The sequence below is a fragment of the Scomber scombrus genome, chromosome 8 (genome assembly GCF_963691925.1).
Source record: "Scomber scombrus chromosome 8, fScoSco1.1, whole genome shotgun sequence".
NCBI lineage: Eukaryota > Metazoa > Chordata > Actinopteri > Scombriformes > Scombridae > Scomber > Scomber scombrus.
In genome coordinates, this window is record NC_084977.1 from 8621154 (window position 1) to 8644638 (window position 23485).

The 23485-nt window shown below is 41.7% G+C and overlaps 1 protein-coding gene across 13 annotated transcripts in view; it reads right to left on the reverse strand.

Moving 5' to 3' along the window:
- fryl (furry homolog, like) overlaps positions 1 to 23485 on the reverse strand; it is a 66910-nt gene that overhangs the window by 41659 nt on the left and 1766 nt on the right. For 4 of the 13 annotated variants that reach the window (XM_062423902.1, XM_062423901.1, XM_062423898.1 and 1 more), the window contains exon 1: positions 13987 to 14594. In XM_062423902.1, coding sequence (XP_062279886.1) covers positions 13987 to 14215 — 229 coding nt within the window. In that variant the 5' untranslated portion in view covers positions 14216 to 14594. Of the gene's footprint in view, positions 1 to 6404; positions 7129 to 13986; positions 14597 to 20115; positions 20193 to 23485 lie in introns of those variants that run through there. The other 9 variants (XM_062423905.1, XM_062423906.1, XM_062423907.1 and 6 more) reach the window with 5 other exon arrangements.

Below are 23485 nucleotides of genomic sequence, written 5' to 3' on the forward strand. Positions count from 1 at the left end.
AGGAAAAGCCTTGTTCTGTTTCTTCCTGGTTGTCACAGAAACACTCGTGCATACTGAAGAGTCTGAATACCATTGAGGAGCTGAGCTGCAGTACAGCATAGTTTTTTTTTCAGCTGAGGGCAAAAAACATTCACACCTAGTCCATGAAAGATTTTTTATCTGACAAAAATTCTAAATATTTTTCACTTAATCTACTTGCTAATCAAGAAGCCTCTATATGATGAATCACTTACTGTCTGGTATAAAACAGACTACTTGGATACTCCCAACCAAAACATCAAGAGATGAGATTTCACTTATCAAGCAATGTTTTTCTTGTAGAAATTGCAGGAATTCAATGAGAAATGCAGTTTTTTAGTCACATCTTTTCTAATCTTTTCAAACTAAATATTTCAATTAATGAGCAGAAAACTGCATTTTCTTTTACATGGTACTGGATGAATCGGTAAATGAAACCAGGTGAATAGGGTGAATACGAATAAAAGCGAGGTCTATTAAACACAATTATGCTGTCACAGCAACAACACGCAGAGGTGACAGTTACACTTAAAGGTTGACTGTGGACTGAAATGCTTTTTGCCTGCAGCTGTAACTGAGTTCAGGGAGCAGAGACCGGTTCATCACGGGGGTGCTTTAAAAACAATTGCTTTGTTTACTTGTCAGATTTACCAGAGAATACAGCAGACTTAAACTCATGCACCAAAACAGAAACTTTATATAGTATTCCTAAAGTGTCAATATTTTATCTGACCAGGTTAAGTTACAGGGACTATTTTGGCCTATAAAATGTGTAACCACTTACTTATCACAACACCAACACCCCCTTAAAAACTAACTCAATTTGAAAGTATACATGTGAAAAATGTAGAAAAAGACAATCCAAAACAAACTGAAGTTGATTGCTTCTCATTAAATTAATCATAAACGTATCATAATATTTTTTATAGGGCACACTGAAGTGGGGCAGAGGCAGGAGCAGTGTGATAAGTGTTGGCTGTGTTGTGCTCATGTTGTCCAGCAGCACAGAGAGCCTTTCAAGCATTTCCCTCTTTGTTTACTGTGCTTCACCAACAACACCCCCCACCCCCCACCTCACCACCGATGATGTCACATAGCCAGCTCCCGATATCCAATCAGTGCCAGGTCCTTTAACCTCCCCCCCTTCTTTTTCTACCCAACCCTGGGGCCAGCTGGATTGTTGACTGGTTAACACAAATGAATACCCCAACACTGTAATTTTCCAGTTAACAACAAAATGAGAAAAAAAAAAAAATGCCAGGCATCCTTTTCTGGGCCAAGACTCTGCACCGACCTTCCCTCCCTCCCTTCCTCCCCCTCTCTCTTTCTCCCTAGGACATGCCAGTCATTTGTGGCATGCCAAACTACAATTCCCTTGCAAAGCTGACCCCATTGCACAAAACTTAGCCAACTATGAGAAGAAGAAAAAAATAGTGCAAGGTTGCTTACAAACATCTCACTTTTATTAAGCTGGGAAGTGTACCGACTAAGACTCCAGTGAGTCACTCGTCACCCTGAGGCCATGTTCCTTTTCAAGTCCAATCTAAATACTAAAGTTCAAGCATGCTTTGCAAATAACGTGTAAAAAAAAAAAAAAAAAAAAAGAGAAAGAGAAAGGTTTGCCTTTCAAGTATTTCCAGTACAATCCTTTTGACTGGGAAGATTATGCGTTACCTCATAAATGCAGTGTTATTTCGCTGTCAGCTCAACTGTTGGATGTCGTCAGTGCTGTACTCGAAATATTCAAAATGGAAAAAAACGGGTTTCTCATCACTAAAATATGCCTTGGTTTACTGGTTTCTGATTTACCAGTAGCTCAAGAGTTTTTCCTCCTTCTTATATACCTCAAGTCATCTGCTAAAATACAGTTTATCTGTGGTCTACCTCAGCCGCAGTGGTACCAGTGGTATCTAAATGATTCAGAACATCTTGGACTAAAAAGGTGGACAGCACTTCAACTACAGTTCTGATAGAAAGACGTGATAAGCTGCTGCTTGACTGCTGTATAAAAAAAAATGCTCATCATGTTTTGTTGTGAGAGGCCAACACGTTCCACTCTGCCAGAGCTCCGTGGCTAAACTTGAGAAACACAGCACCCCGCAGGATTATACAACTATTAGAGCAGCGACTCCACCTTGTCACAGTTTCAATAAAACGCCTGCTCACTTCCCCTGTCAGGACAACGAGAAATAACAGCACAAATACACATACAGTTGGAATGCAGGGCCGTGAGTACGTCCACTTTCTTTTTCTTTTTTTAATTTTTTTTTTTTAAGAGCGAGACAAAAGAGTCACCGGCAATGTTTATGTGGTGTGGCAGTGCCAACTGTGCTATTGTGTCTCAACATGCACAGACTCTGACGAGTTACTACTGGTTTACTCTTCACCATTAGCGCTCCCACCTTAAAAGATACCAAATAAAAATCAATGTGTTACCCAAAGCTGACGAGATATCAGCACAAAATGGGAAAAGATTGAGAAACCAACATGTTTACTGGGTGAATCAAATATTGATTTAACAGTAAAAGTGCCAAAGTATGACTCGTGTTCTAACTTGACATGTCTTATATATGCTTTATATATGTCAGGATAAAGAAAACAACTATTAACATTAATTAACATTAACTAAACGCTAACAAGGAGAGAGTATGTGTATAGAAGTTGTAGTGGGACAGCGTGGAAAGGGTTTCTGAAATTAGGCTCTCTTTGTTTGAGAGGCCCAACCAAGAACTGGCAAACAGCAGAGGATACGGGACAGGGAAGAGGGGGAGAGAGGGGGACAGTCATTACAAAGCAGGGCAATTTAAAGAAAGTGATTTACTTAACAGGTGAACATTTTACTGCTAAGCAAACAGGAAACCTTTAATACTCTGTGCTCATGCTGACTTAAAACAGTGTTTGGAAAGATAAAAGTAATCCGAGATTTAAAACTGGGCGTTGGGAAGGTTAATTAACAGTAATGATGTGCATAGGCCCTTCTGAGTGGTAACTATAAGTTTGTTTTAGGGATACAGAGTGCAATTATGTTTATATATTACATAATTTGAGTTATTCTTGCCATGAGGGAGATAATAAAAAGTGTCCTGGAATGCATGCAGGTCCTCCTTGTTTTTAGGGAGGGGGGCAATATTTGAGAAGTTCAAAACAATGGTTGCTATGTTTCATTATTAAATATTGTAAATACATCGCTGTTACAGTATTGTTCACTATTTTGTAAATCCCATATCCTGTTTAGGGTCGTGAGGGTTGAAACTCTTTCAGAGCACACTGAATGAGGAGCAGGGTGGACTCAGGGCAGCAGTCTATCACTGAGCTAAATACAGACAAATACATTCACGCTCATTTTTCACACCTATGAGCTATTCGTGTTTCTTATTTGCCAAAGCTGCATATTTTTGGATTGTGTAAGGAAATGTAGAGACAGCGAGAGAAAAGTTTAAAACCAGACACATTTTTGAGGTTTCTGTGGTGGCAGTTTCTAACTACTGAGCTAAAAAAAAGAAATTTGTGTTTTCTTTTTAAAGTTTTAACCAAATATTACACTGTTCACATATTATGTGCCACAGTTAATGTGCTAAATATTCTTCAAGTGCCAAAAGCCCTCAATCTTCTCTTTATCAAGTCTTGCAGTGAATTTGCCTTATTTTTCTTTGACACAATTCAACTGCTGGTAAATTCACGGTACACACAAATGCTCCATCATCTCCATAATCCATAATGCTTTATCCTACTGACAACACTGACAACCCTAAATGTGCATCTGAGATCATCAATCTGTTGAGCCTATGTGTGGTTTTAACCGTCCGATGACAAATCTCATACAGACAGCTGCTCTATCTGAGGTTACGTCTGACATTACTAACCATTTCCTAGGCAGTGTGCTATACTCATCCTTCCTCATTCTATTCAAATGTGTTAAACACAAAATGACCTAAATATTTTCCACAAAAATCCCCACACTGGAACAAATACATTTAGAATTCACAGAAATGTAGGCCGCTTACATCACTGCTATATCATGCAATGCTTCACATATATGATGATTAGAATTATGTGACACTGGACCTGTCTGGGATCGCACAAAATGATGATCCTGACATCTCAGTTCATCATTGAGTTATCTATGGTATGTTAATGTATACTATCGAACTGTCCGCTGCTAGACTTTAGAAAACTGATGGAGTGACTGGCACAATACTAAACCTCATCAAGTCTTTCTTAAAAGATTGGATCCCAGAGATCAATCCACACCACTAGATGCTACTACAGCTCATATCATGAAAAGCAACATTTCCTAGTATGCTGATGACACTCTTCTTACTCTTTGAATGACTGGCTGCGTGATGTAGCGCCTCCACTCGATTACTTAGTCATTTCTCCAAAAGTCGTTTTTTTTATTTGATGCACGTTGGCCTGCTGTGTGAAACCAAAGATAATATGAGATAATTACATCCATAAACCATGAATCACCATCTGTATGGGATGATAAATCTAGCACCTTTTGGTCTATATCATCCTATTGCCAACCACACCTACCTACAATTACATCAGGGACCCATTTTTGATTCATCAATATGGATGATAAAAATCTTTCCATACAGGAAAAGACATCGACTCTGACATTAATCCACTTCTCTCAGAACAGACAGAGAACAGACACGTGTGTATAAATAATTAAATAGTTTAGGACCAAATTAAATCTCTGATCAGCACAGGTCTGCTGATTGCTCCCAAATCAAATTCCAAACATGGTGAAGTATATCTTGACCAAACTTCAAAACTTCCCTATCTAGAACAAACTTGTAGAATATGTTCCCCGCCACTATCAGTATGTGCGTGAGAGAGGGAGAGGGAGAGGGAGAGTATGAGAGTCAAACAGAAGGGAAAGCTAATGTGAAGTTCTCATTAGCATCTATAATACAAAAGATACGATCAGTCAGTCTGGTCTGAACTGACAACCCTCCTCTCACTTAGGCCTTGAATAGGACGAAATGATGATGACTGTGACGACACTACTTATAGCAAATGGTTTATGTCAGTACTGGATTTTTCAATCATTATGGCTTTTTAAATAAATGTAATAAAGTATCTTTACTTGTTTAATGTGCCAGAAAAGTCACTATATAACAACATTTATTGATATTGTGACATAAAATGTACATACTGTGACAGATTTTGCCAACACCTACTTCATCTTGTGGTCACAAAAAAGGGAACTAGCCCCACCAAAAAAATATAAATTCCCTTTTAATTTTAACCCAAACAGCTCCAACTCAGGTGAGGAATGACCGGTGGGTGATCCCTCATAAAAAGGGTGCACCAAACATTCCTCTTTCGGACAGGAATGGCTCACTGCGTGGCTGTGGTTCTGCAATCACAGCAAATCTATGTATTGTAGGCTATGTGCTGTTCTCCGTGCAGTCAAAACAGCTGCGTGGAAAGCGAGATTGATCAAACACTTCAAACCGTGAGGCACCACGAAGGCCGCGATCCGAATGTAAACACAAACACGGCCCTGCTGCATTTGAAACTCATAGCAAATATAAGTTATTCTCTAAAACTGTATCCAAAATAAGTCGTGGACAAAATGCGTGTGGTTGAGTTTGCACAAGACGCAGTGTTGCATGTGTGTTTCGGGAAATATAAACCAATAATTTAATAACATTCATGCCAGTAAAACTGGAGTGATGAATCAACAGCAGCAGCCGGACTATTCAAACTGCTGTTTTCCATCACTAGACTTGAGTGGGAATAAAGAGCTGGTGCCTTTTCGGATTCCTGATGTAATGGGCTGTATGGGGAGCTAATAATAGGAGGGAAGCAGGAGACGGATCAATAGTAGGGAAACATTAGCTGTCCCAGAGGGAAGAGAGAAGAGGGTTATAAAAGTAGGAGGGGAGGAGGAAAAAAGAAAAAAAAAGGAGGGATGAAGATTGCATTGAGTGCTGCTGCGGGAAACAAGAGATGAGAGAGAGAGATTTGGATGGTTAAATGAGAAAAAGTGGAAGGGGAATGAGAGCAGGAAGTACCATCAAGAGCCTGAGAGTCCACTAATCTGTGCTGTGTATCAGCAGATACTCGTCAAAAGAGAGATTATCTATGGGACAAGCAGAAGGATGATAGACTCTGCTGAAGGAAGAGGTTAACCGCTGCCACCTGCATACACATCAAACAAGTCTGGCTAAACCTGGACTAAACATAATCCGTCATCCTGACATCTGCATTAATAACCACTTTTCTTATACAGGTAGGGAGATAGGAGAGCTCAAAGCATTGATTGCATGCGAGTGTGTACAGGGTGGCTTGCGCAGCCCCTGCCGACTGTGTGTGTGGCAGATAAGTCTGGTGGTATGTAAACATGTGTGCGAGCTTGGCGAGGTACTCACAGCTGCTACTCCAAGACTTGAGCAGAGATTTGATGCTGATCTCAAAGAAGACTGAATCCTGCAGGCTCAGCATGGCGGCTCTCGAAAGTTAGGCTTCACCGGAAGGCACAATATTGTATTATATTTTTTTACACAGCTCCTGTCACTTTCATGTCACGAAACCCAAACATTTCCACTCGTCTCCAAAATATAAACACCCCCAAAAAAAATCTGTGCGCCTCTCGAGCTTGCAGCTCCTCTCCCCTTGACTTGAACTGTGCGATACCCCTCCACAGGTGCTAGTTAAAAAGGCAGCATCCTGACTCCGCGAGCAGCTGCTGAGAAGAGAGAGACCAGAGAAGTGCTATACCGGTTTGTTTCCTCTGCCACCTAGTTCAGTGAAGAGTGAAACTGCTCAGGGGAGAAGAGGAGAGAGAGCATTGCCTGGCTAGAGAAGTATTCCACCCCGATGCCTGCTGCCCACTTGCCAATCCACAGAGTCCCTCATCCCCATTTCAGTGCGGAAAAATCCAGAAAGGCGAAGGACAAAACCGGGTGAGAACTTTTGCTCCTGGTAGGAAGAAAACAAGCAGCTGAACAGTACACGCTAAAAAGTCTTAACAATGCACGGCAATATTCCCTCTCCTCCTCTCTTCCTGTGTGTGTGTATATGCGCGTGTGTGAGTATGTATGTGTGTGTGCCCAGTCTTAGCCCGCTAGCACTGTCAGCCACCCTCCGCCTCCCCCCGAAGCTCTCTGCCTCTCCATTCGCTCACGGGCGGCCCCTCCTCTTCCGAGTTCTTTTACTGATGCCTGCTCTTTTCTCTTTGAGTGAGAGAGAGAGAGAGAGACAGAGAGAGAGAGACAGAGAGAGAGAGCTCGTTTCAAGAGCAAACAGAAGGGGGGGGGGGGGGGGGGGGCGTGAGCACGGTGTGGGGGCGGGTGATGTCATCAAAATGCTGCGAGTGTTCCCTGGCTGTGGTTCAGTAATGCATACGCATGTCAGAGCTGCTACTGTGCTGCCTCTCCGCTGGCCTATCGAGACGACACTTCCTGTAAGCTCCACGGCAATACTGATGCGTCATCCCTGACTGCAGTAGGAGGGAAAGGAAAGAATGGGAGGATAGAGGAAAGAAAGAAAAAAGGGAGGATGAACTCAATGTAGGGAGGGATGGGGGGGTTGGGCAAAAGCAGGAGTCCTACTCCTATCCGTGACCCTAGATAATAAAATTATTCCTAAATTAAATGTACTACATCTCCTCTTATTCATATACAAAGTCACTGTGCTCTAGCTTCACTCTGAAAGAATATGACAATATTTCATCAGTCCAAACTATGGGACACATGACACTGTGTTATTAGTACTTCAAACCAGTTTCTAATGTCAGATCACGCAATGATAGCTATCGCAGTTCATCTATTTGCAAAACTAACCGCTCACACCCAATGGGGTCATAGGCATTACATCATTGCTCCGTCCAAAAGCTACCAGGCATAGTAACACACAGAAAGATACACAAACTCACTACACACTGCATTAGTGAGAAAACAGCTGACTGTGTTTGTGTGACACACACACACACACACACACACACACACACACACACACACACACACACACACACACACACACACACACACACACACACACACACACACACACACACACACACACACACACACACACACACACACACACACACACACACGATTCGTCTGATAATTTAATTATTGTTGATGGTCGTCTTTTTTTCTGCCCTTGCCGAGACTTAAAAACAGATCTGCATGACCATCAAGTCATTAGTAGTTGAGCTCAGGATTAAAGTTTGTTAACAAAATATTTGGAGGGAACAAGAGCTGGGAAGGCTAAGAAAGACAAATGCTCTTTGTCTTGTGTCGATTTAGTCTTCATTTCTCTCTCTCTCTCTCTCTCTCTCTCTCTCTCTGTCTCTCTCTCGCCCTCGGTCTCTCTCACTGTCACATGCCCTCCGCTACACAAGTTATGCAAAACGAGGCAGAGCTCATTGCAAACAAACACAACACAAGCAGATGCTTTGTCGAGGCCTGGCCGGTGCGACCCTGATGCAGCCTGCCACTGTGGAATAAACAAGCACAGATTCGTTACAGTGCCTTTGCTATAATTACATACTGCTTCAATTTATTTGTTGTCCTGCTTCGGTGCCTTTTGGATACAATTAAATGCAGTTTGACGATCATTATGAGACATTTAAACATTATATTTTCTCGGTGAATAACCAAAAAAAGTCACATCTTTTTAAGTTGAACAGACTCTATTTAACGTCAGTCATGCAGCAAAGGTCTGCTGCTGGAATCGAACCAGCCTCTTAACCAGCGGGCTGCCATGGGTGCGCCTATTTACACTTTCTTGACGGGAGTCAGATGAGAAGGTCAATACCACCACTCTCGTGTCTGCCCGACGTGAAGTCTTGTCGTCACTGTGAGGTTGCCAGGCAACCGGCAGAGACAGAAGGAAGTCGCCGAGCCCCGGCTGAGAAACAGTCCAGCATGTAACCTCACATAAAAACCACAACTTGTTATTTTTACCCTCTGGGTTTTTTTTGTGTGTGTGCAGATTAAACAAAAAGAGAGGTAACATGTTTCCTTCCCTAGTGCACTGCCTTCTGGCTGTGGTACTAGCATGCTTGTTTAGGTGTACTGAAAGCCTTTAAGCTCAAGCTCCTGGGCAAGCAGAAGGAAGGAAGCTTAATCTGTACACATTATGTTCAAAAACAGAATCAGAGTTCGTTTAATCACCATTATCAGCAGAGCAGTTAACACACAAACATGCAGAGACCTCAGCAGGCATTGTTGTCTGTAAACCAGCTTTATTGGTTAAAGAATGCAGAGGAATAACACACAACATCATCTCTCTGGGAACATTAGAGTTACGAGCTTCTGTCCAACACAGCTGACGCTCAGACGTTCAAATTAACAACATTATAACAGACTTCCTGGAAACAAAGAGCTCGCTGATCAAATCATCTTAACTCAAAACGCACAGCTGAGGCGAGTAGCTCCATTCACAAAGTGGGAGCGGTGATTGACGGCGAGCCATCTTGACTGCAGGTATAGGGGAGCTGTTCTTCCCAGGAGCCCACATGGTGGAGGATGTATTTCCTGTCCTGGCCTCTCTGAAGGGCAGTGGTGGGAACAATAATCGATAGGAGCTGTAATTCAATCCCTGACCTCCCCAGTGGTGCCTGGGCTGCAGAGGACACGCCATTTAGATCCATCAGAGCAGTCTGGGTATGCGGCACGGCTCTACGACCTGCCCCTCGCTTTCAAACATTCCCCCTCGAGTCAGGAACCGGCAATTTCATACAGACACAAACTCTACACATTCTGTGAGGTAAAAAGGCTTGAAACCATAACCTGAATGTGCACTGCTAGATATTTTCAGGCATGTCATTGTAAATAGCTCCTATTACAAACCACAGTTCCCCTTATTCTCTGCTTGAGCTGAGAATGAACAAGCCGCATTTCTCAGATTTGCCTGGCAAATCAAGAGAGGCGACTCCTTTCAGCAAAGAGTCATTCTTAGGTCACGAGCGCATTGTCTCTGTGAAACAACAGAGAGGCTCACACGAGGCAAATCTGAATTAAAACTCATCTAAACACAGGTACGTAATGGGTCAGCGTGTTATTCAGAGCACATGTTCAAATGAGCTGCCTTTAAGTTGCTCACTAAAGAGGAGCATTTATGAGGACAGCTAGTAAAAGACCGAGCACCAACAGTGACTCACAGCATTCGTCTCCCCAGCTATGACACCATTTCTCCCACTAAGTGCACAGTCTGCTCTGAGCTACACCATTACGGATGTTTCTTTCACTGGAGTTGGCTCACACCTATTTAAGAAACTTGATGAATAAGTTTGTCCGGGGCCGTCTGGATACACACCCTGCGGACTGTTCCGAGAGAGAGAAATCACATGTTCGTCTTTCATTACAAGAGCACGATTCCACCAAGTGCGCACACTCATGTTCTGTCTCATGCTCCAAACACTCCCAAATCACAAACAGGAAACCTGCTGCGCCCATTAACCAAATACTGTCCTAATCAAACCCTTCACAAAAACTCAGCTGTACATCTAACTACCGGGTGATGTCAGCGCGTGCGAAGAAAGACAAATGACAAAAAGAAAAGGAGCAGCACCACCTTAAAAGCCAACTGAGGCTATGCCAGTTCTGCAACAGGGAGTGGTACTCAGCACTGATTAAAACGCAGGGAAAATGATCCTGAGGTATCAACAAAAACCCATATGACAATTTCTATATATCCCTCCTTCCCTTAACTGCTGTGGTCATTACGTTACTTCTTTTTATTACATAACTCACCATTGTGGCCCTTGCCACCACCAGCATGTTGTAAAAAGGAGACTTTTCTAAAACGCCTGATGTTTCCTAGTTGGAAAGAAAGAAAGGAAAGGTTTGAAAACAATTTGCCCAAATCCAGGATGTAGAGGAGTCATCCTGATGTCATAGGCAAAGTATTTATATAACTAATCAAGGCTTCAAATCAATGTGTGTCCAAGAAACAGTCATCCAATCATTGTTATTGTGGGTTAGCTTAGCCAGTCTAGCCCTTTTCTCAGGAGAAAGGTGAGCTGAGCAGGGAGAGCTCTGTCATGCTTTAGCCATGAGCAAACAGGGAGCAAGCGTGCTCTGACAGGTAACACAGTCTTTTAGTATGGCTTCTTTTGCAGCCATACTAAAAGACTGATGACAACTCATCACGCCACTGCTTATGCAAACTGGCTGGCCTGCACACACACACTCACATGCACATCTACTAAACCTTTAACTACTGTATCCATAGATACAATAGCAGAGCTATTTCATAGGATTATTATTGTCAGCACAGCTCATACTTTAAGTACCAACTCTATACTTTTGCAACAAACTCAAATCTTGTTTTTTTTCCCCCCATAATTTTTAATTATATTTTGGATTACTTATTCTTAATGTAGCTGCAGACTGCAAATTAAGCCAGCATTAAACTTGATAAAATAATTCATACAGCAGAAAAGTTCTGCATTACAGAAGCATGAACTGCATCACAGCTTCTCAGTCACAGAGAATAATGCAGACTCACTGTGCAACTACAGAGCAACACTGAGTTTCTCCTGCATTTGCACACAGGCCTCCTACTCTAACTTGACACATGTCTTCCTATCTTACAATTTCATCATCGTGTAGCTAAATAAACAAAAAACATCCAGCAAAAAAACACTGCCCGTGTTACGACACTGTTAAGAATTAAAGGATTATTTAACAACACTTGCATCACAATACACAAGAATCACATGATGAAAAGTAGGGGGGAAATTAAATAGGACAGAACTTCAACACAGTTGAGTTAATGACGTCCTTGGTCCTGAGTTAAAGCTGCAATGATGGTTTTGCCATTTGGGTTCAGACAAACTCCAAAACAAGCTGCAAACACTTGTGTTAGCAAACAAATGCTTATTTACACATTCAGCAGACACAGAGCAACGTTACTATTTCTTGTTTTTTGCTACGTAACAAATGTAAATCCAAAATCCACTGTCATTTTAACTATGCATTGGTCTTCATGAACATGTAAAAAAAAAACATGGTCTTTAACTTGCTAGATTTTTGCCAACTTTGTCATTCTCCACACAGGTTATGTATAGTCAGTTAAGCAATGCTAGCGACAGGATTAATGAGAGCGGTGAGACTGAATCATACAGTAAATCTGCTGGCTGTGAAACCAAAACAATGTCCTGAAACTGATCGTTGTCTGAACACGTTTAAGTTTCACAACAAATTCTAATATAATCAAACTGAAGGTCCACACGATCAGGCAGCTTAAGTGTACCGGTACCTTCAAACATGTGACTGAGGGCTCCTCCAGCACCAGCTGCCACTCATTTTGGTCTGGTTGCAACTTTTAAAACACTGCTGGGAGGCCAAATAGACCGATACATGATAAACATGATGTAGGGCTGGGCAATATATTGAAATTATATCGATATCGTGATATGAGACAAGATGTCGTCTTACATTTTGGATATCGTAATATCGCGATATGTCATCAGAGTTGTCTTTTCCTGGTTTTAAATGCTGCATTATAGAAAAATATGTAATTTTCTGAACTTAACAGACTGTGCTAGCTGTTCTCTTATTTACGTTTTCCCACTTTTTCATTATATCGACATTACTGATGATTATTTATCAAAGATTTCATAGTGTAAATATTTTGTGAAAGCATCAACAGTCATCTCTACAATATTGCTGTAATATCGATATCGAGGTATTTGGTCTAAAATATCGTGATATTTGATTTTGTCCATATCGCCCAGCCCTAACATCATGTATCAGTGCAAGCCTCACCACTTCTTAGGTTTAATGAATCGGTGTTGATATGACCGATATAATCTGATACAAACTCTTTCTCCTAATAAAAGAATAACTCTATATGATGTAACCTGACTAAATTGCTCAAATTTTAATGTTAAAACAATGAGGATTTTCTATAGATAATTTAACTCAACTTCATCATTGGATGATATTGAATAGTTTCAATTAAATTAGACTTTAATCATTAATACAACTGTGTTGAACTGTGTTGTCATCGCCAGGCAGCAATGTAGTCAGTCTCAGTTGCTCTGCATGGTGTCTATCTGTGTGTTTAAACACATGAGCAAAGCACAAAGCTAAGCAGACTCAGAGTTTTGGTAGTTTGCTGAGGCCTCGGGGTGAGCCCTACTGCCACTTGCTGATACTGGATGGAGCTAGGTCGATGTTTTGGGCAACACTAGCTTATTGTAGATATGTCAATCTCCGTGTAGATGACAGCAGTTAAGTAACAGGCAATTGTGGTACAGTGGTCCGTGTTTTCCAGCGCACCGATGTAGGTAATCCATTCCAGTTTTTTTAAGCTTTTCCCCCTAAATCCGGTCCGCGTTTTTCAGCACACCTAGGGACCTGTCCAGCATCCCACTATTTAATTTCTACTCAGCTTTTTTGTGTGTTTTGCTTTTTTCATACAGTTTACAATATTGTTTGCACTGATGGCTTTTTAAGCCTTGGTTTACACTCTTGTTGTTCAAGAGCAGAGCACTGATGCCAATTCAGTTTGTGTGGTTAATTGACTATTTATTATTTTGTCTATTTTGTGTTTATTTAACCCTGTTAAGAATAAACAGGTCAGCTTCTTATTACCAACCATTGTGGATTATTCAAACTAACCTAATTAAGTTGGCTAGTTGTTCTTAAGAGTAAAACCCTTTTCAACATGAGTATAACAACAAAATAAGTAAATATCTTTAATCTTTAATACATGCTTGGATCGGCCGGTATCGGTATCGGCCGATGCTAAAAGCTACAATATCGGTATCGGATCGGAAGTGCAAAAAGCTGGATCGAGACATCCCTAATAGAGGGTGGGGATGAGATAGCGGTAAAGCCAAACGTTGCTAACAAGTTAAAGCTCAAACATATACTGACCTAATAATGCAAACAATGGGAAGCTCCTATGAAGTGGCCTAGTTAATCAGCAGGAGCAAACAAAATCAGTACAGATCACTACTGCGTCGATATGCAGCGGAGTCAGTCGTACCTTTGAGGCGGGTTTTGTTACTGGTGGCCAGACTGGAGGAGCCGATCATCGGACCGACCCCCGTTACCAGGTCTGCCGGATCCTCCTCGATTGTCTGTCCCATGGCTAGTAGGCCCAGCCGCTTCATGCGAAGCAGCCGCGGGCCAGACTCCCTGGGCAAGGCTCCCCCATGTTCAATGGGCGCCTCCCCTGAGATGACGGCTGGAACCAGGCTCTTCAGAAACTCCATGTTCGAGACTTTTTTCTGTCTTTCACTCTGGTGCACGGTCCAGAAACTTGTGCCCTGCCATTCTCCCACGCATGCTACCTGTCTGCCTCAGTTGCCCCATTCACAGACGAACAAGCAAACAAGGCGGTGCTGCCTACATGTAGCAGCTACACTCACTCACCGTCAAGGCCTATATGTGTGAGCCCTCTCTGAGATCTGCCCTTACAGCCCAGAGGAGAAACTCACTGTCTGCTTCTTGAAAAGTTGTTTTGACTATATTAACTAACAGTGGAGAAGCTGTGTACTGCAGCTAGTTTTTACATGACAGAGTGAGAAACTTCCTGCGCTGCAACATTACCTGTCTGCTCACAATGAAGCCAGAGAGCAAACAGACATGGCACTTTTCATGGCTTGTGATGTAATTGTAAGTGGGCAGGGCTAGGTTTGAGTGCCAGGCACTATCTGGGGTGCGACTAGAACATGTTCCACAGGAGATAACATGAGCTTGGGCCGGCGGCCAATCACAACAGAGACGACGTCGGCCACACCCTTGCTGGCCTGCTTCGCTCACCAGTGAGAGAGACAGAGCAGGAGGAAGAAGATTGACAGACGCTGTGAGAAGTAGGAAAGCTTTAGAGCGGGCTGCACTCGCCCGCCTGCGTTCACTGATAGCCCTTATCGCAGCTGCTGTCACTTGTTAGCATTCACACACAAACACAAACACAAGCGCGTGTCTGCTTTCTTGCTAACTCGCTCGAATGACAGCGCTTCTCCCCTTTGCTTTTGCTTCTGCTGAGGTATTATGAAGAGAAGCAGACGGAGCAAAGTGATGGGGTCGGTGAAACGGAGCCGATGACAGACTGCTGCGCTCTGCTTGGCTGCACAGTTTGTACCTGCAGCAAACTCAAACTCTTCCAAATATCCACAGATGAGGAGTGAGAGGGACTACGCTGTGCTGACTCCCATAAAAGCTCACTAGAAAAATCATCAATTTGCTGTTCTCATGGACTGAGTGAAAAATAAATAAATTAATAGCCCATCCAAGCACAAACACAGCTAGTCCTCAGTACAGATGACTGAGGCACCAGTGGGCAGCAAACTGTTAAAAAACACTTCTAAGATAAGCATTTTCTGCTGATTCATCATAACCTCTGCACCACAATAACACAGCTGGACAAAACAGCACAATACTTTTGTTTAAAGTTAATTAAAACTCCATGAAGCGACATGTCGATATTCATGTTACATTGAACTTTGCAGCTTTTAACCTCAGATATTTTTATTTTTGTTTTTGTGGCCACACATGAAGCTTATGGTTGAGTCTCAGGGTTGAAAATGAAACCTTCTCACATAAATCAGTCCTTGCCAGCATAAAAAACTGTGTATGCTGCCTGTTTACAACAGTAAATTATCCATGCAGTGTCTACAGGAGGGATACATTACGCACTTCACAAAAGATACAACTCATGAAACAATGAAAAAAATGAACATCTAAAACCACTGCAGTAACAGATATTATATTTTAAGACATTTGAAGTGGATAACAACTATTCAAAGTACAATTTAATAGGAGCTTAAAGAACTAGTCTCAGTTTTTTTGGGTTGCATGTCCTCATGACTAAAGGTCGTCATGTTCTTATAAGAAAGTGATTTCTTTGGGGAAAGATTTTGAGGCGACGTCGCTTTGTATGAAAGACCGGTATGTGTGGTCAGAAACTTTTTGTGCATACACCCACTACTGCAGCGTGTGAAAATGTCAGTGAGATGATGTAACTGCTTTAGCATACAAACCATGTGAAGAGACTAAGAGGAAAAGAAGGGGGGGGGGGGGGGATCATCATTGTCACTGTTTCTTTCCCTGAGTGAAATTACTACAGTCATCTGTTCATTTCAACTATGTCCCTTTTTTATTACATTTATGCAGTGACTAATGTAGTCTGCAGAGTAAGCACAAAGTGGAAGAATGCAATGATAAATGCAGTGCAGCAGCAGCAGTTGTGTGAAAAACTCTGCCCTCCAGAGGCCGGCTGGCAGAAAGCACGCCGAGCGGCACAAACAAATAGTTGAAACCTACTGACGAGCCCCAAATTGCTGAGGAAAAACAAAACACTCAGCAAGATTCGATGGCGTACCGCACAAGAGCTGGCTAAAGCTGGACTCAGGCTCACCAATGCTTTTGCAGAAAGTTTGGACTCAAATAACACGCCATTCATCCAAAGCTGTCAAAACTCAGATTAATAGAATGTATATATATATTAATTCATGTAACATTTATTTTTTGTTAAATCCATTTTCAACTTCTACAATCTACGGATAAAGTAACATTTAAATAGTTAAGACCCAGTTATAAAAGCAGACGATGCTGTGTGCTTTTCTTTCTAAAGTTTTGGTGAACATCTTAGTTGCATATATGATATGGATTTAGCATTTTAAATATCAAGTAAATTCACAACACTTCTGTAAATGGATGTGTGATCATTATCATTATGTATACCAAGATCAAGTTACTGGTCTGTTCTAGAGACGTCACGGACAACCCAGGGCTCAATTTTCTAATATATAAATATAAATAAATCTCGTCTTTCAGGCACCAGAAAAAGAGAGAAAATTTGCTTTAAGTTGTAAGGGTATTTGTTGGGATAATATGAGGATCTGAGACCTAAAGAAAGATGCAGAGAGGCTGAGGTAGCAGATCCTGGTAAGAATCACTAAATGAGTCAGAAAGAGAGAATGAGAGCCAGAGAGAAAGAGAAAGAGAGAGAGATGACTGATGAGGCAAAGATAGCCATCACTGGGCCTGTGCGCCACAATGGTCAGTGGAGGCAGCTGCGGTTTGCTGGGGCCAGGTCTGGTGGTGCTGCTGAGTTAGAACAATACCCCTGTACAGGAGGCCCAGATCCCAATCAGCCCAGGAATGTGAAAGAGGAAGCTCTGGGAACAATGTGCAGCGTTCCTATGCCATTCTGGGTCCCACCCGCCTCAGTCTTGTTCTGCTTTTAAGCAGGAGAAAACAGGAAAACTGGTGGGCTGGGGCCCAGAAGTCAGAGTCCGTTGTGCAGTCAGCTGGGGAGGGAAGGGGGGGGGGGGGGGGGGGGGGCTGGACATTAAACTGTCAGAAGTAACCCCACTACAGTCATGTTGATCACTGTGAGTGTGCACTTATTTGACCTGCTACTCTCCCGCTGTCAGTAAACAGTTTGTCAGGTAGGCTGAACTTTAAAACAACGATGCACTGCCCCCTATTGGTGCAAATAGACACTACACTATCAAGGCTGCCTGCAGAGTTAATGCAACCTGAAACTTTGCAGCCATAAAACTACATTTCTGCACAGGTGTGCGTGCAATTGCCCTCGTGCAACTTTATTTAAATGTCTTTAATGTTACCGCCCACTTAATTCTCACTCACTTTAATCAGTGATTCTTACAAATTTTAAAGAATAAATTCCCTTACTAAGGTTTGCTCAGTTAAGACACATTATTGATATATGCTCATTATTTAGTTAATTAAATCGATATATATTTATTCCATTATAAAAGCCCAAATGCAATTGTTCAGTGGAAATTATATATATTCCGTGTGTGTGTGTGTGTGTGTATGCTAGTGTATAACCTAAAAAAACACTAGTAGTTCACAACAGTAACAGGGATGTATCCTGTGAATAAGACCAGGATATGCGTCATTGCTTGCATATCTGTAGTTTAAATATTTTATAACTGTTTTATTATTATTATAGTCCTGCCAGGTTTTAGAAGTTGAAATCAACAAGGTCATATCAAAAAGACTGTCAAGGAACAAAGTCTCACGCTCTGATAACCGCAGTCAGTTCAGTTATGGTTCATTCAGAGCTCTGCTGTATGAAGACAACACTTTTCCTTTCTGTTCTTGCTTACGATAAACCTGCTCATTGCTGCCTTTCAAATCTGGTTGTCTACAAACTGTAGTTAGCAGGCCGTCTTTCATTTGCAAACCGCAACAAGAATCGCAATGTTTAACATTCAGACGCTCAGACAAAGAGATTGAGCTGGTTCTTCAGTCCTAAATGACAGTTGTGAGGCAACCCACAGAGAAGTTGGTCGTCACTGCTGAAGAATGCGAGAATGTGACCTGACCGGACCCGCATCAAAATAAGCCTCTTTCTTTTTGTCCTGACTAATTACCATCCTGAGATGACGCTCCTCTTCCAGAGACCACAATAAACAACATTTAAAAACACGATTTAGAGGAACAGACCAGTACAACTCAACTTCACAACATTTACAGTGTCTTGCTCAAGCAGCATGACCACAGTGTTTTTACACTTATTGTTATAAGGATGCTGATCAGCTCTACAACTGCAGACAAAGGTTATTTTCACAGCAGAATAATCAATAGGTTATTTTCTGATTAACTTTTAAATAAACTGATTGATTGTAAATATATATTGAACCAACCAATGCAGTACGTTACTGGATTACTAAAGTTTTGGTTCCACCAATCAAACAGACTATGTTGTGCTATGTTTCCCAGTCTGCTTTGGTAATCTACTGGTAAATTTATGAATACGTATTTAAAATTTAGACCTGAAATATAATACTCCCTTCAATTTTTCATTTAATGTTTATCGGCATGAGGCATCATGCACTTAATGTTTTTTGTTTCGTTCTTATTTTATGAACACCTGCTTTTCAATGTGACACACTTCATACTTCCCTCTGACATAAGTTTTGCCCTCTGTTTCGTGGGGGAAGTTAAATACAGCATGTTTGTGCATCACATGTTTATTTTATCACTCTGATTACCGGTTACAGAGTCATAATGTTGACCTATTTAACAGCTGATTTGCTGTGTTAAGGGTATAAACCAAACCAGCATGTTGATGTTCTAAAAATATAACATACACACAAGTTGGGTCGTGTCTGTAGACAGAAACTTTTGGCTTCTATGGAGACGCTTTAAAACTGCACACAAAGTAGAATGAGGCATTCTTCAACTTTTGACTGCAGCATGGACAACTTTTAGTAACAGAGTACAACTTCAAGGGAAACTTCACAGCTGTGAATATGATGATTTCTAAAACTATGTCAACAATATAGTAGAAATGTGCACTTCTTTCTGAGAAAACTGTGAAAAATGTAGTTGTTGAATCAAAAAATGCTTGCAAGTGCTGTTTTTTTTTATAGATGAATTACAAGGAGCACATTGTAGACTGTCCGGGAGAATCATCCACATCGCAACGCATCTTAGACATGAGAAATGTTCACACCTCTAACAACAACTAGAATCCATTACACACAGCCCATCCAATCCAATACTGATGGTGTGTTTATGGACAGCAGATGGGTTTCCCAGCAGACTGGCATTATAAACAACAGTCTCCATTCTCTCTGATGATCCTCACCGGGCACCGGTCGATGTTGCAAAGCTACTCCGGCTGTAACACCTCTCTTTTGGCTGCCGCTGAACTATAACTCTGGTGGTCGCTTTCTCGCGATATTCGGCATTGTATCATGAAACTAGTTTCCTTCCAAATATGCAGATAGTTTAAAGTATTTAGTAGTAGGACATGTCAGTGTCTGCTTTTCCATATCGCTAGCATAACATGGTAGATGGAGTGTTTTGGGAGACCCACATTTTACCCTCTTTGAAGGCTATTGAAGGTATATTTTTTGTTTCAGGTCATTCATATAAAATTCTCCCCACATAAAAACCATATGAATCAACTTGAAAATCGCTCAAGTCGCCGTTTAAGTTTTCTAAGAAGAAAGTGGGGAAAAACCAGCAGCTAAAAACTAAAAAAACTCTACTTTGCTACTTTCAGAATTCAGCAAAACAAAGAGATTAAACCAACACCCTGCTCATTCCCCCCCGCGACTTAGCTGTGCAGTTCCTGTGAAAGCTAAAACCGCACTACCACACTACCCAACTAACCCGTGTGACGTACCTTAAGGCCATAGAGCAGGGGAGCTGACGGTGGAGAGAAAAAGAGGGGTGGGGTCCGCGCCTTCGCTGCACAAGAATCTGAAACAGAAAGCACGTAAAAACCACATCTTTAGAAACTGTAATTTATCACTGCTGAGCACAATGTCCTACTTTAGATCCAATCCAACCTTTGACCTCTCAGAAAACCATTAACATTAATCAGCAGCCGTGATAATATATCATTCAATAGTTGTATATCTTTAACACGTCTGAACGGCAGCCTTAATTCCCTGTCACATTCTACAAATATTATACTTTCATGTTTTGTTCAGTAAAACTTTGCAAAGACACAGAAGGCCGTGAAGGACGGAGTAAAGGCCGGATGCTGTCATGTCACAGTGGAGTGATAGGTCAACCTACTGCTGGCTTCGGCCTGGTTTTGCTCTGTACTGGGACGGGATTAAAACCTCCTCCTGTGCGGAGTAATAATCTGAAGATTACCCACTTCATGCAAGAGGCAGTTACATAAGCGATTCCGGCCTCCAAAAATTTACTTTAATGTCAGTTTATCATCGTAGTGGCTGAAAAGGGCTCCTTTTATAGTCAGGTAATCTCAGAATGAAACATATTCATTAGGTTTTTTTTGGTAAGTAAAAAAAAGAAAAGAAAAAAAGATAGTGTGCATAGACGTAATCCAGCGACAGCAGACTGACATCAATAAAGAAACTAAAGTAGAAAAGGGTTGAACTGCTAACCATTATCAAACTGTAGTCACGCAAAGGAAGGAAGAGCAAGCCATTGAGTCACGCAACAGCCAGACAGAGAAGTTGAGGTGTGAGAACTTCCACCCTAGTACCGTGGAAAGATGGTGAGAACGGGTCAGCGGACATATCAAAGTGAAAGAAAACAAAAAACCCTGACAGCCGTAAAGTCATGTAACAGCCACGTAGCGCATCCCACCTACCACAAACACGGAGGAAAAGAAAAGAAAACAAGAATTCTCACTCTCGATCAGTTGATTCTCACGCTGACAGACCTGTGAATAACACATCTGACTTCCTGTTCCAACTCAGCGACTCCAAAAAATGAAGAAAAAAAAAGTTTGACCACAAAAAAAAAGGGGGGGGGGGGGTGAGCCTAACTCTGTGCACGTCCTGAATGCTGTAGCAAACAGACAACACACACAAAGCTCCTGTTTCTATATTTAAAAACGCTCTAACACGTGCATTTTCTCTGCTAACGCTGAGAAATATCTGATCCCTCGTTATTCTACCAAATCAGCACATTTCCAAATCTGTTTACAGCGTTTAAACATTGTTCATTTTGATGGAAGTGCAACACACAGGTGGGGGGGGCTAAAGGTCAGCAGATGAGAAATTATCTGATCAATGGTTAACTTGACTTCATCTAATATTACACTGTAATACTGGCGGCGGGGATGCTGCAAATAGGAGGCTGATCGTCCATTCGGGAAACAGAAGATAACCCCTGACAAAGACTAGATTGTCCCTGTCTCATTTTGTTATGTTCCCTTCTCCTCCCTGCTGCATATCAACTTCCAGTAGCCCGCGACCTGTTCTGTACAGTTCCCTTTGAGTTCAGCCCTTATATATCGCAGCTGCGCAGCCCCCGTAAACATTAAGGCAGCAAATTCAAGAATGTCTGATGTGTATTTGCTGCTGTGCACTGTAAAAACCTTTGGTACGGCGCGTAGCCAGCAAAAGGCTGTGTGCTGCTACAGTAAAGTGGACAAAAGGAGGGGGGAAAAGAGCCTATATCTGGCTCCCACCAGAACTAAATGACAGGCCTGGCCCTGTCGTAATCACTACCTCTTGAGCGGAAACATTACTAGCATCTTCCGACCGGGAAGGGAAGTACACAAACTCAAACTCCCTTTTTTCCCCACATTTTAACAGATATTCCTCTTATCTTTATCTTGCTTTGGATGACGTGTATAGCCAGAAAAATATAAGACTGTATTAAAAGATCCGGTTAGTGGATCTAAACATGGAGGGGAAAAAAACAACACTTGCGACCCAGCTTGGGCTGTCTTGAGGGCAAAGACAGGGTGGTTTCTTTGGCAGAGGCAGACCCAAACATCAATTATGCTCCAAACCCTCTCTCCCAAAGCCAAGGATAATCTTCCTCAGCAGGGCTCAATTATAGGTTATTTCGAGCTAGACTCATTCTTATTGTGTGCTACATCATGCCAAGTCTCTCAATGCAATAAATGAAAAAAATAAAATAAAATCCAGGAACACAAGTGAGCGATGTTGTGCTTTTACTCTACGACGCACTGCGATGAGGAGGAGACTTTCAGACGAGAGGTTAGATCTGTGACGGTCAGACAAATGGCAACAAACTGCTAATTATAAAGAAATAATATGCAGTCATCATTTATTACCTCTAAAACACACAAATCTGCATAATGGCTCATTATTTTGTTAACCACTGATTTATGTAGGCTTCTATCCAGTACAAACCTTATTAAACTTTTGTTTTATCAACCATTTTGGAACAACATCATCCTTTTTGAGTAGTGTTTCTCTCGATCATTTACCAACTCCTGAATATTCTCATCTTCACTGTTTCACAGGAAGTCTTCGTTTTAGTATGTGTATTTCCCACAAGCCGAATTAAAGAGTGCAGAGGAGCATGCTGTTCCATGTAAAGTGCTCCAGAGGTGCAATTTGTATTATGTTTAATGCTCAGTGTGGGACAATTTGACTATGAAGACAGGTGTAAGCATAGACAGGAAATGGTTGGACACTTATTCAATTGAACAGCTGAAGGTTTTTAAGCCACGTTCATGAGCGATTCCTTCACATATTCCACGTTCAGTTGTCCAGTTAATAATTTAGCCGCATCCAAACACACCAACACAGCTGGTCAGTCGAGGTCTAGATAAGAGGTCATCTGCCGTTATCTAGTAAAATACATAAACGCAGATATGGTATGACATGAAAAAACATGGCACAGTTTTGGAAAAGGTCCGTGAGGATTTCCTACAGACTCTCATCATATGCCACCTGGTGAACTGCTGAGAGGTCAAAGGCCATAGAAGCAGGTGCTGAAGAAAATTCACCGGCCCAGATATTTGTGTCGCCGCCAGCTCCAGGATCATGCAAACAAAGCAACACCTCATGTTTACTTTATGCAAATGACAACGCGGCAGTCAGTCAAACTAAAATATAAGTTAAGAACAAGAAGAAAGTTTCAAATAACAGCTGATAATAGTTCATCCAAACATTTTAACAGTGTTGTAATTCATCACACCTGCTCAAAACAGACCTCAAAGCAGCTGTCGTTTTACTTGATAGCGCTGTTTCATGAAATATTTAAGAAAATGGGTTGTTATTTTTGTATTGCATAATATTTATTTGTAGTCACAA